Source organism: Zeus faber (assembly GCF_960531495.2).
Source record: "Zeus faber genome assembly, chromosome: 1".
Classification (NCBI taxonomy): Eukaryota; Metazoa; Chordata; class Actinopteri; order Zeiformes; family Zeidae; genus Zeus; species Zeus faber.
Genome location: NC_137193.1, coordinates 25,824,227 through 25,839,442, shown reverse-complemented (window position 1 = coordinate 25,839,442; position 15,216 = coordinate 25,824,227). Strand labels below are relative to the sequence as shown.

The window sequence follows — 15,216 nt, the reverse complement described above, 5'->3', positions numbered from 1 at the left end:
CTTCAATTTGTCTTTCTGCCTGTATCTCCGGTCAAACTCTGCATGCCACAGCACAGTACCAAAGCAGCAGAGTTGACTGCTCAGTTGCCCCTACTAAAGCCTGGCATCATCTCCATTTGGAGCTTTCACTCAGTCTGTGCTCCTATCTGCACCAGATCTTTTCACCCTGGAACTCCTTCAATGAGGTGTCCCACTGTGGGGCATCTTCTTGAACCCTACTGTGTCCACTGGTTGTATTTCCCACTGGTGTTTCTCCACATCACGCTCCCAAATAGGACAGACTGGAGGGTCAGTTGTGGCCTCTGGAGCAGATTTAGGCCTTGATTGCATGGTGAGGGGCACTAATTGGAGATGGTGGGCTCACACCCGCCCTGTCACACAGGGAGATTGTGTTAGAACCCCTTTGGTTACTGGATGGTCACTCTTCATCTATACACAGATGAAAATGCATTACATTTTTATCAACATGTATCTGAAAACATCCTGAAGCATGAATGTTTCATGCATTGTGTTTACTAGATATGTATCAAATACTTCAGATTTTTGATTTAGAAATACCATATTCAATGCTAAAGCACATTTCCTGAGACAAGTCAGCATTTTCCAAAAAAAATGAAAATCTAGTCATAACCTGCAACTTTGATGAGCTAATTCAAACATCAAAAAACATTTTATCTTCCTCATCGACTTTGCCTTCAGAAGCCACTCAAATCCCATAAAATACACAAAGACACTATTAATAGCCCTTACACCACACACTGGTGACATCCTGGGTGTATACCATACTGTAAACTGATTGGAAATGAACGAACATGCAAAATGAAAAAAATGAAAGTCAGTAGCACAGTACATACATGTAAGAAAAGCTTCATCTCCAGTGTCCTGTCTTTGCGCTGGTCAGGCCACAGACTTTCACAGGCTGTCAGGCAGCAGGGGGAAGTACTCCCTTGTGTGTCTTATCCAGGCCCTGGCAAGTCTCCACATAAATGTCCCCACGAGCTGCCTCCGTGGCCTGGAGCAGGTTACTTCGGTCATAGGCCTTCCAAGGCCATGCCAGGAAAAACTCCTCTACGGGGGTTGAAGAATGAGTAAAACAGGCTGGGGAATCTAGGATCGTCAGTGAACTAGTTGCGTACCTATGAAACTTGCACGTTTGAGAACTTCAGACAGAAGAGATTAGACAAACTTTGTCCACCATGTGAAGGGAAAATAGAGGAGGGTGTTACATTAAAACACATATAGTATAAAAGACATACACAGTGAAACTAATTGGACCAATCCCGCTTTACCGCTATGGAAGTGGGAGCACAAAAGGCTAATAAGGAAGGAAATTCCTTTGATGATTCATTGATGTGATCACAGGTATTGTAATTCTTTCATTTATTCATTCATTCATTCATTCATTCATTCATTCGTCCACTGAAAAACTCCATAAATAGTGTGTAACTGGTTGCTACGGTTGGTAACTGGTTGGTAACTGGTTGGTAACGCTGGTTTCTATGAATGCCACTATTGTATCATCGAGAGATTATTAGGTAAGAACGCTCGAATGCATCTCAACAATTCGTGTGTGTGTGTGTGTGTGTGTGTGTGTGTGTGTGTGTGTGTGTGTGTGTATGTGCACAGTTTGAGGAGGTGTGAGGCAACGGTGTGTCCATGTCTGGACTCATGCACGCCACCAGTGACGTTTTTCGGTGTTAAATATGAGGTGGTCTTTGCAGAACCGGGCTTGTGTGCTATGGGTAGAGAAGATCTGCACAGCTCTCACAATGTTACACATAGTCTTGCTCTTGGGTTTTCCGGCGCTGGAAGGTCTTGGAGAAGCAGCGGCTTCAGAGCGACTGGTGTTCCACCAACCCTTCCATGGCGCTAAGACTCTGCTGTCCATCATGGACGGCTGGAATGCGGTCAGGAAACACCCGCACCTCCAGGTAAGGCCATGGTGATGATCCAAACCAGGCAGAGGCCCCTCGGTTCATCTTTATGGGTTTGGGGAAATATTAAGGTTTTCTGAATGGTAGTCAAGGAAAAACTGCAAACATTTTTTCACAATTTTTCACCAATTACAGGTAGTCCCTGGGTTACGAATGAGTTCCGTTTTTAAGTCTGTCTGTAAGTCGTATTTCTATGTAAGTCGGAACAGTTAGGTACGGTTCACACCTAGCGGCAGTTAGTCAAATGTTTGTCTTAGTATATAGCATATATTTTACCTAAAACATCTTAAATGTAATAATACAGTAATAATAAAAATAATGATATTTATTATAAAAATAATGTAACTACAATACAGTACAGTATTTATGAGAGAGAGAGAGAGAGAGAGAGAGAGAGAGAGAGAGGACAGCGTGGCGTTGTTCTCCCTCGGGCCAACGAAAAGTAGTCCGCCTGTTCGTTTGTACGAACCATTGTATGTCACTCGATTTTACGAACTGGCGTTCGTAAATCGGGTGTTTGTAACCTGGGTACTGCCTGTATATCCATTTCTATCACACAATTTTATGTAAAAAAAATATGAAAATGGAAAGTTTGACAGATAAGATTTCCCTCACAAAGTTTTTCTGTGATGGGAGGATAACACTGCAGGTCCAACAATTCCATTTGAATTTGCAACGCTTTTATTTCCCAATATCCGTGTTTAACCTGTCTTCACTCTGAGATGGTCTAATTCTTTGTTGAAAGAATACTTTCTTCTGATCGATTTGAATTTAATTTTTTTCTTGCTGGGAAAGGCGGGCCAATAATAGCAACGGCATATAGAGGAGTGTGTGCATAACGCAAATACATCCAGCGGCTGTTTCTTAATGCGTGTAGTATCAAATATGGGACTTTTTACCTACCTACGGATTACCATTTTAAACTTGTATCCACCACTCAAGGTACAGTATATTAATTTCCACCTCCATATTAGAATTTGATGAGGTTCTTCAACAACTTTGCCACCATTTTATTTACTCAGCCAAGGTAACAAATTCTGTTTTGCTCCATGTCCATTTTTATCCACTGAAATTATGCATTTCTGCTTCCAGCCTGACGAACTACGCAGGAGCTTGGATTTTGAGAGCCTGAACATCCCGTCGGTCCCCATCAGCAGCAAAATCAACATTCCCACCATGATCAAGCTGTACCCGCCCACCACCAAACCCATTCACCTGCATGCCAACCTGCCCCTGCGCTTTGGGAGACACATGGAACCCGCCAACGACGGGAACATCAAGTCCACCCCCAACCTACCGCAGAGATTCGGGAGGGCTTGGGAGACGAGTAATGCACGGTGTGCAGGATTTCCTCGCACTGAAGAGGAGAGGCCTCAGAAAGTCTGCAGCACCGCAGCCCTTCCAGAACCGCACACAGAAAACAGATAAAGGGAAAGCTCGATCCCAAGTGCCTTGGAATCCTTCATTCTGATGCTGTAATGATGCTGTCTGATATTTTTTTCCATAGGCCTAAAGTTTTAGAGTCCACAGTGAGCTCAGAGGAGATGGAGAGCCTGTAAAAATATGTGAAAATGTGAAGGAGGAGCAGGCCTAAAGATCAAACTTGGGCTTCAGATGCTACGCCTTGTAAATACACACAGCATCTCTACTGTGTTTCAATAAGTATTAAAAGTCTGTATTGGTGTAAACCAAATGTTGTGGATGGACATTTAAATATATTCAATTGTAATGGGAAGCACGCATTAAAACAGGATATTTGAAAATAATAAGGAAGAGGTTTGTGTTTATTTTTCATCAAAGTTCATATTCACATGAATACTGCCCTTTATAAAATCACAGTATTTTCATTGATCTTTTGGAAATCTATGAAAGTGACTTGTGAATCTTTGAAGGGGGATAAATAATGATAAAAAATATGTATTCAAGCAGATTTCATTACAATTACCTTTTGTTTCTATTGCACTATTTGGTAAGGATGCTTTACTGTTGGTTGTGTTTTTTCTCATCTCAGTCTCTTGCTATCTTGAACTTTACAGCCTCAGATGAAAACAATGTTAACTCAAGTTCTACCTGGTTTGTAGTAAACAATTGCTTCCTCATGTTGGTTAACAATATAATAATATATAGTCATGAATCATTAACAGTAAATCCTCCTATACTCACATCACTCCATTGCATTATACCTGAATATACTGCACTTGAAAAAGCGCCCTCTCTAGTCCACAGGAGACAAAGGCGCTTCACATTTTCTTCACATTGGGCCTCATTCATGAACAGTGCACCGCACAGATTAGTGCTTAAATCCTGTCCAAGGTTTAAGAATAAATTCAGGATCAAACAATATGTTCTTGTTGAATTTGTTCTTACTTTAGGAGAGAATTTAGAGCTGCCTTGTTCCATGCGATAGATTCCAGGAAAATTATATTGCTGAACTTTAAGTGGCATATTAGAACCACAATGAGTAAAAAAAAATAATAATAATAATAATGTTCAATTTTAGACATTATACAACATACAAATTAAAAAAATATTTACTCCCACTAATAATCTGATACCTACTATTTATCTTCTTTGCGTATTATTCTGTTTAAGTCTAGGATCCCATAATAAAAGTGGTCATATTAATCTCCAAGTCGGTTTGGAAATGGATTATTTTGCTTATTATTATTATTATTTTATGGATATAATTATGGATATTGGTATACGGCTTTGGGAGAGAGCGCATCTATAGCGATCTGCTTCCCTAGGAGTGATCAATGATCTGTTTACTGGTATTAATCAATTATCTATTTCCTGGTAGTGAACAATGATATATTAAATGGTAGTGATGAATATTATTAATTGGTAGTGATCAATTATATATTTACTAGCAGTAATCAATAATCTATTAACTGGTAGTGATGAATGATATGTTTCCTGGTAGTGATCAATGATCAATTTACTGGTATCAAGGATCTCTTTACTGGTAATGACCAATGATCTGTTTACTGGTTGTGATTAATGATCTGTTTACTGGTAGTGATCAATGACTTTACGCAACTTTATCACCGGACCAACCGTGCAACGGGAAACCACCACATCCAAATCCTCCATCTGCTTCCTTGCTACAAGCACCAAACAGCCTCCATGCAGTTAATAAATAGATAAACACAACTTTTATATCAATCCACATTTTTTATCCAAGTCATTTAAGTGAGATCCTCTGGAGTAAACGGCGTCTACCTACTCCAGCAGACATGCTCAGTAGAATTGGCTCATCCTCTTTGTTTACCTCTGGCCAGGTGTGGTGGTATTTGTTATATCCTTGTTTGGGCCTATATTTGGAAACTAGACAATAATTAACATGATTTACGAATGGGTTACATATAAAATAAAAATAAAAAATTCTGTTGCATTTATCCTTATGATCTTGCATTATTTTACCTGTTCTGTTCCCTATAATTTAACCAATCGAGCCCTTTTTACCTGTTGAAATACATTTAAAGCAGCACTATGTAACTTTTGGTATTTGGGATCCGGCGCCCCTACAGTCTCTGAGTGAAATTGCACTGTTACGTCAAATAATTTATTTTACCGGACTGTTAACCTTATTGGGCGCGGGGACGGTGAAAGTGGATTACGATTAAGATATTTACGCCTAAATAACCTTTCAGTGACAAGGTAGTTGCTGCAAAAAAAAATTGGCAAGTTAAAAACTGCATTTTACTGGTTGTATAGGGCCTTTTAAGGTATTTCAAGAGGTAAAAAGGACTGTATTGGTTATGATATAGGGCACAAAGCAGGTAAAATAATGCGAATGCATTTTCTTTAGTGTAAATAATGTTATTTATACTCTAGTTTCCAAATATAGGCCTAAACAAGGATATTAGTAATTTCAAACACATACAAAACACTGGAAAAAAATATTAAATTGTTTCCCATAATCACGTCAATGTCATATTACGCTATTAACTGCAAACACTTATTTGGCCACAAGTGTGAATATTCTGTTCCAAGAGACGTTAAAGTTTCACAAAGACATCCGTTTGCTGTTACATGAAGTCATGCACGTTATGACCGTTTGATCCGAATAAAAGCAGCTGTAGACGGATAGCACTCGCGAGCACGCGCCTGTCTATTTAGAATGCTTCAGATTTATAACATACAACATGTTTAGGAACAAATGTGGCACGCGTCTTGAATCCGGTGCTGACTTTGCGTATCCAGCTCTCAAAGTAAGAACATTTCGACGCACATATTCACGAATGAGGCCGATTAATGTGGTGTGCTGTGTGACAAATAAAGATTGTTCTTCTTCTTAAACCACTGTGACACACACACACACACACACACGTGGAGTCAGTACAGTATTTGACCACTAGGTGGCGACAGGAAGCCAGTGAAAGCCTTGAATTAAGCCATCCTGCTTTTTGCAGACTTCCCAAATAATACATAATAACAAATACAACTGTGAGACATGCACATAAAGTGAACACAACTTCATTTTCATAACACCGTAAACATTACAGTTTTTTCTATATTGTCTAATGACACAAAATACATACATATGGGGCATTTGCATGTTACGGGTATTGCAGCATGGACTTTCAAGCATGCACCTATAAAGAGTGCATTGTCTTACCAAGTGTTTTCTGTCTGTTTTTCTTTACCAAAACGTTCTTAATCACATCCTTAAAATCCAACCCACGAACCATGTCGTTTTCCATGGACATTAAGGTGGTTATAGTCTCTCTTGATGCACAGTGGATCAGTCTATTTTTCACCTCATTTTGCTCATTTACCCCCCATGCAATTTGCTGACAACAATGGTGATGACGAAGAGACTTGCTCTTCATATTGGCATGCTAAGCTTGGCACTTTTAGGAGCAATTGGCTCCCTAATGTACACTGAATCTAGCGCATCAGTTTGACCAGTCAGCAGCCACAACATTATATCAAGTGACCAATTTGGCACCAAATAAGAGATAATAATATAGCAATTGAAGCAATGAGACTGTCATATTGTCTAGCTTTGACATTGCATATTATAGAAGTACAATATCCTATGATTAGTCAGTCATGGTTTATTATTATTAATGTTGCCCACTCGGCATCCACTGCAGCCTGGGCATCTTGGAAGGGGGATCCTGCTTCTGTGGCCCCTTCTCAACGTTTCTTCCTTTTTTCCCCAAAGGGTTTGCTGGGAGTTTTTCCTTAGCCCGGATGGGGGTTCAGACTAGGTGATGCCGTTGATTTCTTTGTGAAATGCGAAGCCCTTTGAGATTGTATTTGTCAGGGTTCGCCCGGGTCCTTCCGGCATCGGCCACTAGATGCCGCCAGTACTGCCTCATCAATGCTGCTTTGTTTCACCTGTTTCTGTTTCTGATTCCCCAACCTCATTATGTCATATGTTTCACCTGTGTCTCGTTTTGTCTTTCCTATGTATACCCTGTCTTTTGTGTCCTTCCGTGCTCAGCCTTGAGTTTTTCTAGACTCCTGACCAAGCTCTCGGTTCCATGCCCACGAAATTCTTACTTGTCTTTTGTCCGTTTTTTGTTTTGAAAAGTTCAATTGTTTTTTGGCGGTTTGTTTTTTTGGAGTCCCATCTCCGATGTATTTGTGCTTTCCCTTTGTTGTGTGCTTGTTACAAGTAAACCTTTATTTTTGCCACCTCATCTCTGCCTCTGCCTCGTTCTCTGCACCTGGGTCCACTCAACATACCACTCGACAGTTTTGTGATGAAGGGCTATAGAAATGAACTTGCATTGACTTTAACAATGTATTAACCCACTGTCGCCAGACACATCGAGTCGTCGGATCAAATGCACTGAAGAGCTGTACACATTTACATCGAATTTAAATCATTTTTCTGTCTACCTCTGGTTGGAAAGAGCAAACATGGATGGAAGTTGCTCTAAACAGGTGCATTGCACCTCAATTGTGAGCTGCAGTTTAGTACTATAATAGTACAAACCGAATAATAGTCGTAGTAATGCTAGTACTCTGATTATTTATATATATATATATATATATATGAAGAAAAGTAACGTTACTTAGGGGAGGAGCTAGAGGGAATGAAGACGGGATGACAATAAAATCAACGAATGTACAATAGGCTTTTGCTCATTTGGCACCACGTACACCGCAAATATTCATAATAGGCCTATACGATGTTCTTCTTGTTGAATTTATCATTTTTGCCAAACCGTCCAGACTCGTTCGTTCACTCTTCTATAAACTATAAATTCCCGTGACGTAAAAGCTTATTTTTTTAGGTAATCCACCACCTGTTTTGAATCAAAGTTTTGCAAGTGTCTTTTTTTTTTATTCATCGCTCTTTATGTTGACAATAAAAAAGGCACAACACACCACAACACCACATCAGCAAAGAGCTAGGGCGTGATTATGCCAAGTGACTAATTTGAAAATCAGACAGCGCAATGCATATTGTGAAAATAAATAAAGACATAAATAAATAAATGAGAACGAAAACATAACCATAACAACGAAAATAATTTGACTAATAACGAAAATATACGAAATATACGAAATATACGATAAGGCCTATAATACTAAAGTAAATTATGACAATGACAATAATAATAATAATAATAATAATAATAATATGTATAACAACAACGACAACAATAATAATAATAATAATAATAATAATAATAATAATAACATTAATAACAATACCATTCATAATAATAATAAAAATAATAATAATAACAACAATAATAGTAATAGTAATAATAATTGATAAACTGCCCAGTGAGAGGCCCTTGATCATGATCAGCATTATAAACAGATCGTCATAACACACACAGTCGGTAGCTTTCTTCTTCTTCTTTCGGCTGCTCCCGTAAATATAAATCATTATTTGTTCCATTTCCGTCTCCCCCAAGGCTGGTTGGGGGCCAACGTGGGTGGATGCTCTGAACAGGTGCACTGACACCCAAGCAAACCAAAACAGTTTGGTTACGTCAAATTCGGTTGTAAACAAACAAACAAAATACATGTGGTAAATTGATATTTTAAATGTTGTTATTTTTAATTTTTATTGTATTACATATACCATACCAGTCCTGGACTCCCTCCTATCCAAAGACTGGGTGGTTGCTTGGGCCTTTTTTGATATGCTTTGTTTTGATTTAATTCACGTTTACCCAATACGCGAGTCACCGATTGAGCGAGTACTTTTTAAATAGAGGATGAGCTTTTATACCCTGGAATTCTGATAAGGAACAATTCTGATAGGATGTTTTGACCACTCCACTCCAATAGATTATTATCAGCGCAAGAATTGTAATAGCCCACAGGATAAGATATTTATCCGGAATAACATACTGTATATATAAACACTAGTAAAAAAGAAAAACAGCAAAGGTGATGAATAATTATAAAGGTTTGGTAAATACATTTGCAGTGATATAAAACTTTGTTATAGATCAAACACAATAAACAAGGTTGGAATGGAAGTTCCAAGGCCTCTCTTATTCCTCAAGACGTCCATCAGGCTTGGGCAGAAACGCTCAGGGACATCGAAGTATACTTGTTCAAGGTTTACGCCTTATTTACTGATTTCACTACCCCTGTAAACCGGAAACATTAGATAAGATTTACGTGAGATAAGATTCGAATTGGGGGGAAATTCAGTTGTTACATCGGAAAAAAAAACAAAAACAGTGCGTGTTTCAGTCCACGGTCCTGGGTCCTGCCAACAAAAATGACCCGACCGAGCATGAGCCAGTAGACAGTGACATGTCTGCATTCTACTTGATTCCATGGCCGTACAGCAGAATACGGTTAATCCTGTATTTCCATACTCTCTGTTTTTGTTTATAGCCCGTGTGTTAAGACGCTGTCGTTTTTTCCTTTTCTTCGCCTCCTTTCCTCCTGGTGCGGACTGGTTGAGCAGTGGCCGAAGCTGTGAGCGTCCCTCTGGTGTTCAAAGAGCAGGATGAATTCAACAGGAAGCTTATCTTTCTCTTATTATGTGAATGTTATTCAAAACTCTCTTATTGAAATGCACTACTCCAGGATAATGATCGGTGTAAAAGTTGAAGACATTGGTATTTGTGTCAAATTGCACATTATACATATGTATTGTATTTCTCTGCTGACCAGCTGCAGCCAAATCACAAATCTCTTTCTTTTGTTGTTGTTGTCCTTTTGTGATGATTTTATATCAAGTGAATTCTGTGACATTCCTTCCCAGTCACACACTTCTACGATTCTAATGAACTCGGAACACAAATTAGTTATTTTTATTTTAACGTCTTTGATATTAACGTATGGATCCAATGTGCCGCCTTTATTTTCCTCTATACTTTGTGCCCAGAATCAAGTTTGAGTCCAGAGGGCACAAAAGTAAAATAAATAATTAAATAAATACATACACACACACACACATATATATATATATATATATATATATATATATATATATATATATATATATATATATATATATATATATATATATATATATATATATATATATATATTCTGATCCGCAACTGTGCAGATTGGCAGAACTCCGGACAGGGAAGGGGGGTCATCCTTAATAGGGAGGGTCAACCTTGATAAGGACTGATGGGACTGTTCCATCAGCCCTTAATGCATTTTTCTATTTTTTTTTTGGGGGGGGGGGTTGGGTCCAATGTCCCATATTCCCTGGGCCCTGCGTAATTTGCTGTGTTTTGTTAGGAATGCCTCGATCAGTGAATGTGAGTACTCATCGTTGAAATACACATCGACCTTGTGTCCACTAGATGGCAGTCGTATGTTTCAGCGTCGATGCAACCGAGTGAGCAGCAGTCCAGTAGGTGGCAGTAGTACCCAGCATGGACCAGGGGTTGCCCTACCTGTTTCTCCGAAAACAATGCGTGGCGTCTCAAATAAAGGCGGGCACGGAGCTGCACCACACCGGGGTTCAAGGTGGAGCACACCCCTGGGGGAGGGTGAGAGACCGGCCCCCACGACTACGTCCAGTCCATCTGCAGTGTGAGCAGGAGTAGGGGCTGGATCCACAATTCAGAAGGGCAGGGCGGGTCTGGACTTTTACAACCTCTCCCTTGTCCCTACCCCGAAACTTATTTGTTTGTTTGCCTCTTGTTTGATGGCGCATTTCTCCAATCCGGAGCACTTCTGCCAGTAGGCGTGGCGAGCTGCAAGAATTCACTGCGAGGAAACTATTCTGCGCGCTCCACCAAACCGAGTGTGTTCCGATCGGGATATATACTTGGATTTCTATTCAGGTGAGTTTATCGTTCACTATTTGGGTTTCATGGTCTACAAGAGGTAAATATAAGAAGAGTTTGTTCCTCTAACAAAATATCTACATTAGGTACGTTTTGCTGTGAGAAGGAGAACAAACAGAGAGACATTGAGTTATATTGACAACTCAGGTCTGCCATTACTTTCTGTTCACTGGAACTTTTTTGTGGGTTTTATTTACTCTATTGCTTTGATCCTACAAGTAAACACTTGGAAACGTATTGTTTTATTTCAGGTATAAACTACAAAACCATCAGGTCGAAATCAAAATATTTGATGTATTTCATGTTGCCCCCCCCCATAACCTTTATATATAGGGGACTTACACCACCCAACCACACCCGTTTCTGTCAGAGAAGAGATGACATAACTTATTTTTTATTAAATGCATTTAACTTGTTTGCTTATTTTTATAATTATTGTTAATAATAATAATAACAATAATAATAATAATAATAATAATAATAATAATAATAATAAAAATAAGAATATGTGATGGCCTTCTATTCATGTAAAGCACTTTGAGTTGCATGATGTGTTGAAAGTTTCTATAAAAATGAATGTCATAACTAATATTGTTATTATTATTATTTTTTTTTTTATAACAATAATTATATAAAAAATATTTAATTAAATTATTAATTATTAAAAGTTTTGATAATAAATGATAGTATTATTATTAATACATGTTGCACATATTTCGTTTTCTGCCATCACACCCACAACCACCGGGATAATACTTTTTTAAATGTATGATACATTTGATAACTATGTACTCACACACACCTTTCCCTTCCCTGTCCACCTTGTTAAACCTGCCCTGTGCTCTTAGTTAACTTCTGTAGGCTCATGGCTCTTTGGGAGATTCTAATGGTGGTATTTCCAAACCTGCCAAACCTTTTTTGGTCTCTAAGCCTATCTCATCTTTAGATCACAACTATTGTGTTTTTACTGAAACGTTTCACCTGGTAACCATGGTTCACTTATTTTTCTTCCCCAGCCATGGGCGATGTCGCAAAGGGAAAGAAGGTGTTTGTCCAGAAGTGTTCCCAGTGCCACACGGTGGAGAAAGGGGGGAAACACAAGGTTGGACCAAACCTCTGGGGTCTGTTCGGAAGGAAGACTGGAAAGTCACCCGGCTTCTCCTACACGCAGGCCAACATCGACAAGGGTATGGCCGTGTGTGTTTTATACATGTAGAATACAAAGCAAACCTGGATATTTCTCAAAAGAGTGTTCACCTTCCTGAACTGCAGGTCTGGACAGGTCTTATAGCGACCTACATCTACAGGCATGCATAGAAAGTAGAGAGTCATAGAGTCATACAGTGAGAGCATAACCCGAAAGCTGTATTCAGAAATCTTAAGTATGAACTGCTGTGTGCGTTGTCTTTTTCAGGTATAGTGTGGAACGAAGAGACTCTGAACACCTACCTCACGAACCCTAAGAAATACATTCCTGGGACCAAAATGATATTTTCTGGGATCAGAAAGAAATCTGAGAGAAGCGACATCATAGCCTATTTGAAAGACGCCACTTCCCCACCCTCCACCTAGGGTGGACACACGTGTACTACCACACACACACACACACACACACACACACACACACACTCATGTGTACACACTCACGTGTACACACTCACGTGTACACACGTGTATGGACCGAGGTATAAATTAGGATTATCAAAGAGGTCTAAGACATATTTTAGGGGGCTGTAGCCTTCCTAGAATTTACTTTAGCACAGCCCCTCTGCATTCTCTACATTAGATATGTGTTTTGTTATTGATTTGATATACAGAAACTGCTACAGACTATGCTAAAAACTGTACTACAGTTAATGTTTTTTTACCTTTTGCGGATTAAAAGTAATACTATTTCTCTGTATAATTGTGAATCATTTATATATGTATATGCATATAAATGATACTTTTGGTTTTATTTTTCTCAATTGCTTACACAAGTTTTCTGTAAACATACCTCATAATCTCAGAACTTTACACACAAATCCAAAAACATGCACACAAAAGTTAAAACTCCACAAATCTCCTGCAAAATGAAACTCTGCATTTAAAACAATGTTATGTCTTTTCAAAATGTTTTCTTTTGTGTGTGTCGAAATGACACACACACACCATCACATGAATAGACATTTCTAAGAACCAATTGAAGACTGATGTGCTCTATGTAAAACACTACCATGAATGGAGAACCATAGTACGAATGGAAAACCCTAGTACGAATGCCTCATCAGAAGACTTTTTCCATTTGCATGTTCAGTGTAATACTAAGTTTTTTTGTACAATGTTTTCACATGTACTGTATACTGTAATGTAAACAAAAAATATGTTTTTATTTTTTCCCCAAATACTGTATACATCCCAACAAACACAGAGTTGGATGTGTAAAATGTACTACATACAAAACAAACAAACATGTACTGTATTGATCTACAGTACAACAATACTGTAAGGAGAGTAGATTTTTTACCTTTTCTCATCTGGACAATGGACGCTACTGTGAACCTGCTCATGTTCGGTTGAACTCTCTGCCCAGCCTTCCTTACAGACCATGGTTGAACATGGTCAGCCAAAGTGGCCCAGATTTCATCAGAGATTTTGGCTACCCTTGGTCTTGCGCTTCCTCTTCCACATCCTCCACCTCTTACTCTCACTCCTCTTGCTATGACTCTCTCTCCTCTCTCCTCTCATCTGTGGCCTGTTTTGTTACAGTAAAGATCTGATTGTTAATTGAACAATTGTGCAACATGTGTTTGCCCATGTGCAAAGTCAATGTGGATAGTAGGAAATTTAAGTTTAGCATTTTGAATGGCAGAGTGTTCCATGTGAACGCAAGAGATTTGATTCATGAAGATTGTGCCAAATGTAGAGAATTGAGTCTAGTGTTTTAAAAAATGTGGTTTACAAGTTAAATCTGAGTGTAAAGTGCTTGTATTTTAGAATAAATAGTTCAGGGGAGTTTAGTTGTTACATGAGTTACCGGTTGTGGTCATCATTTCTCAACTACCAGTGTTAGTGTGTAAACAATTGAGAAAACTAACCACCGTTGCCGCTTCCTGCACATTGTCCTTGCTCTTGTGCTTCTATGTTCTTTTGAAGTGCAAGGCTTGGGAACTGAGCTGGTTCAAGACTTTTTGGGAAACCTTTCAGGCAAGGCCTTGTACAATGCTGCAAATCTCTAAAAAGGGTTTATATATATATATAGGAGCTGCAATGAACTTGCTCTTTGTTTTCTGCCATTCTCTACTGTATTCTTTGATGTATCATTCACGCTGTCGTTTCTATGCTCAGTTTTATTCTCTGTTGTGTTATATTGTATTCTATTAACATTATGCAGTACTTTCTGTCAGTTTTTTCAGAGACAGGTCTCTTCTGTTTCTTTTCAAAGTGATAATGTCTGTATTTTACAACTTCCACATTTTTTAATTGTTCCTCCAAAATTATCTTTTCAGGGAATACAATGAGATCTTTCACTAAAAGTACAGAAACCTTTCAAGTATAGGTCTATTCAACGTGTATTAAGTGGAACCATTCAGAAGCCTTTAAGTGGCGATGACCACATTATTCAGAACAACTGTTAGCTTTTGAGTTGGTGTGATGGACAACTGTATAATCATTTTTATAATAAATATTTTTTAATATTTTGTCATTTGTATCAATATTTTCATATTAAATTTGGTATTTCATTAAAATATTTTAAATAAATATATTATAGAAAAGGCTATGTTATAAGTAGGAATCCTACTTACAGTAATTAAACATAATACTACTACTACTACTTCTACTACTACTACTAATAATAATAATTTTGCTGAAATATTGCTTTTTCATCAATTTGACAGTTAAATAAAAATATAAACACGGGAACGTTAAACGGATACCGTAAAAATATACAGTAAAGCAGTAAAGCGTAAATAAAAAGCGTATTGTATAATCACAAAATGACCAGTAGGTGTCGCCATTTCGCTTAATATTAGTGCAAAAAACAGCGTGAAACGAAT

At 38.4% G+C, this 15,216-nt stretch overlaps 1 protein-coding gene across 1 annotated transcript; it reads left to right on the top strand.

Moving 5' to 3' along the window:
- Positions 1-10,935: 10,935 nt before the first annotated feature.
- On the top strand, positions 10,936-14,859 carry LOC307237561 (cytochrome c iso-1/iso-2-like). Its single transcript, XM_080010300.1, has 3 exons — positions 10,936-11,176; positions 12,196-12,366; positions 12,594-14,859. The coding sequence occupies exons 2-3, from the start codon at positions 12,198-12,200 to the stop codon at positions 12,749-12,751; spliced, it is 327 nt and encodes a 108-aa protein (XP_079866426.1). The 5' UTR covers positions 10,936-11,176; positions 12,196-12,197; the 3' UTR covers positions 12,752-14,859.
- The last annotated feature ends 357 nt before the right edge of the window (positions 14,860-15,216 follow it).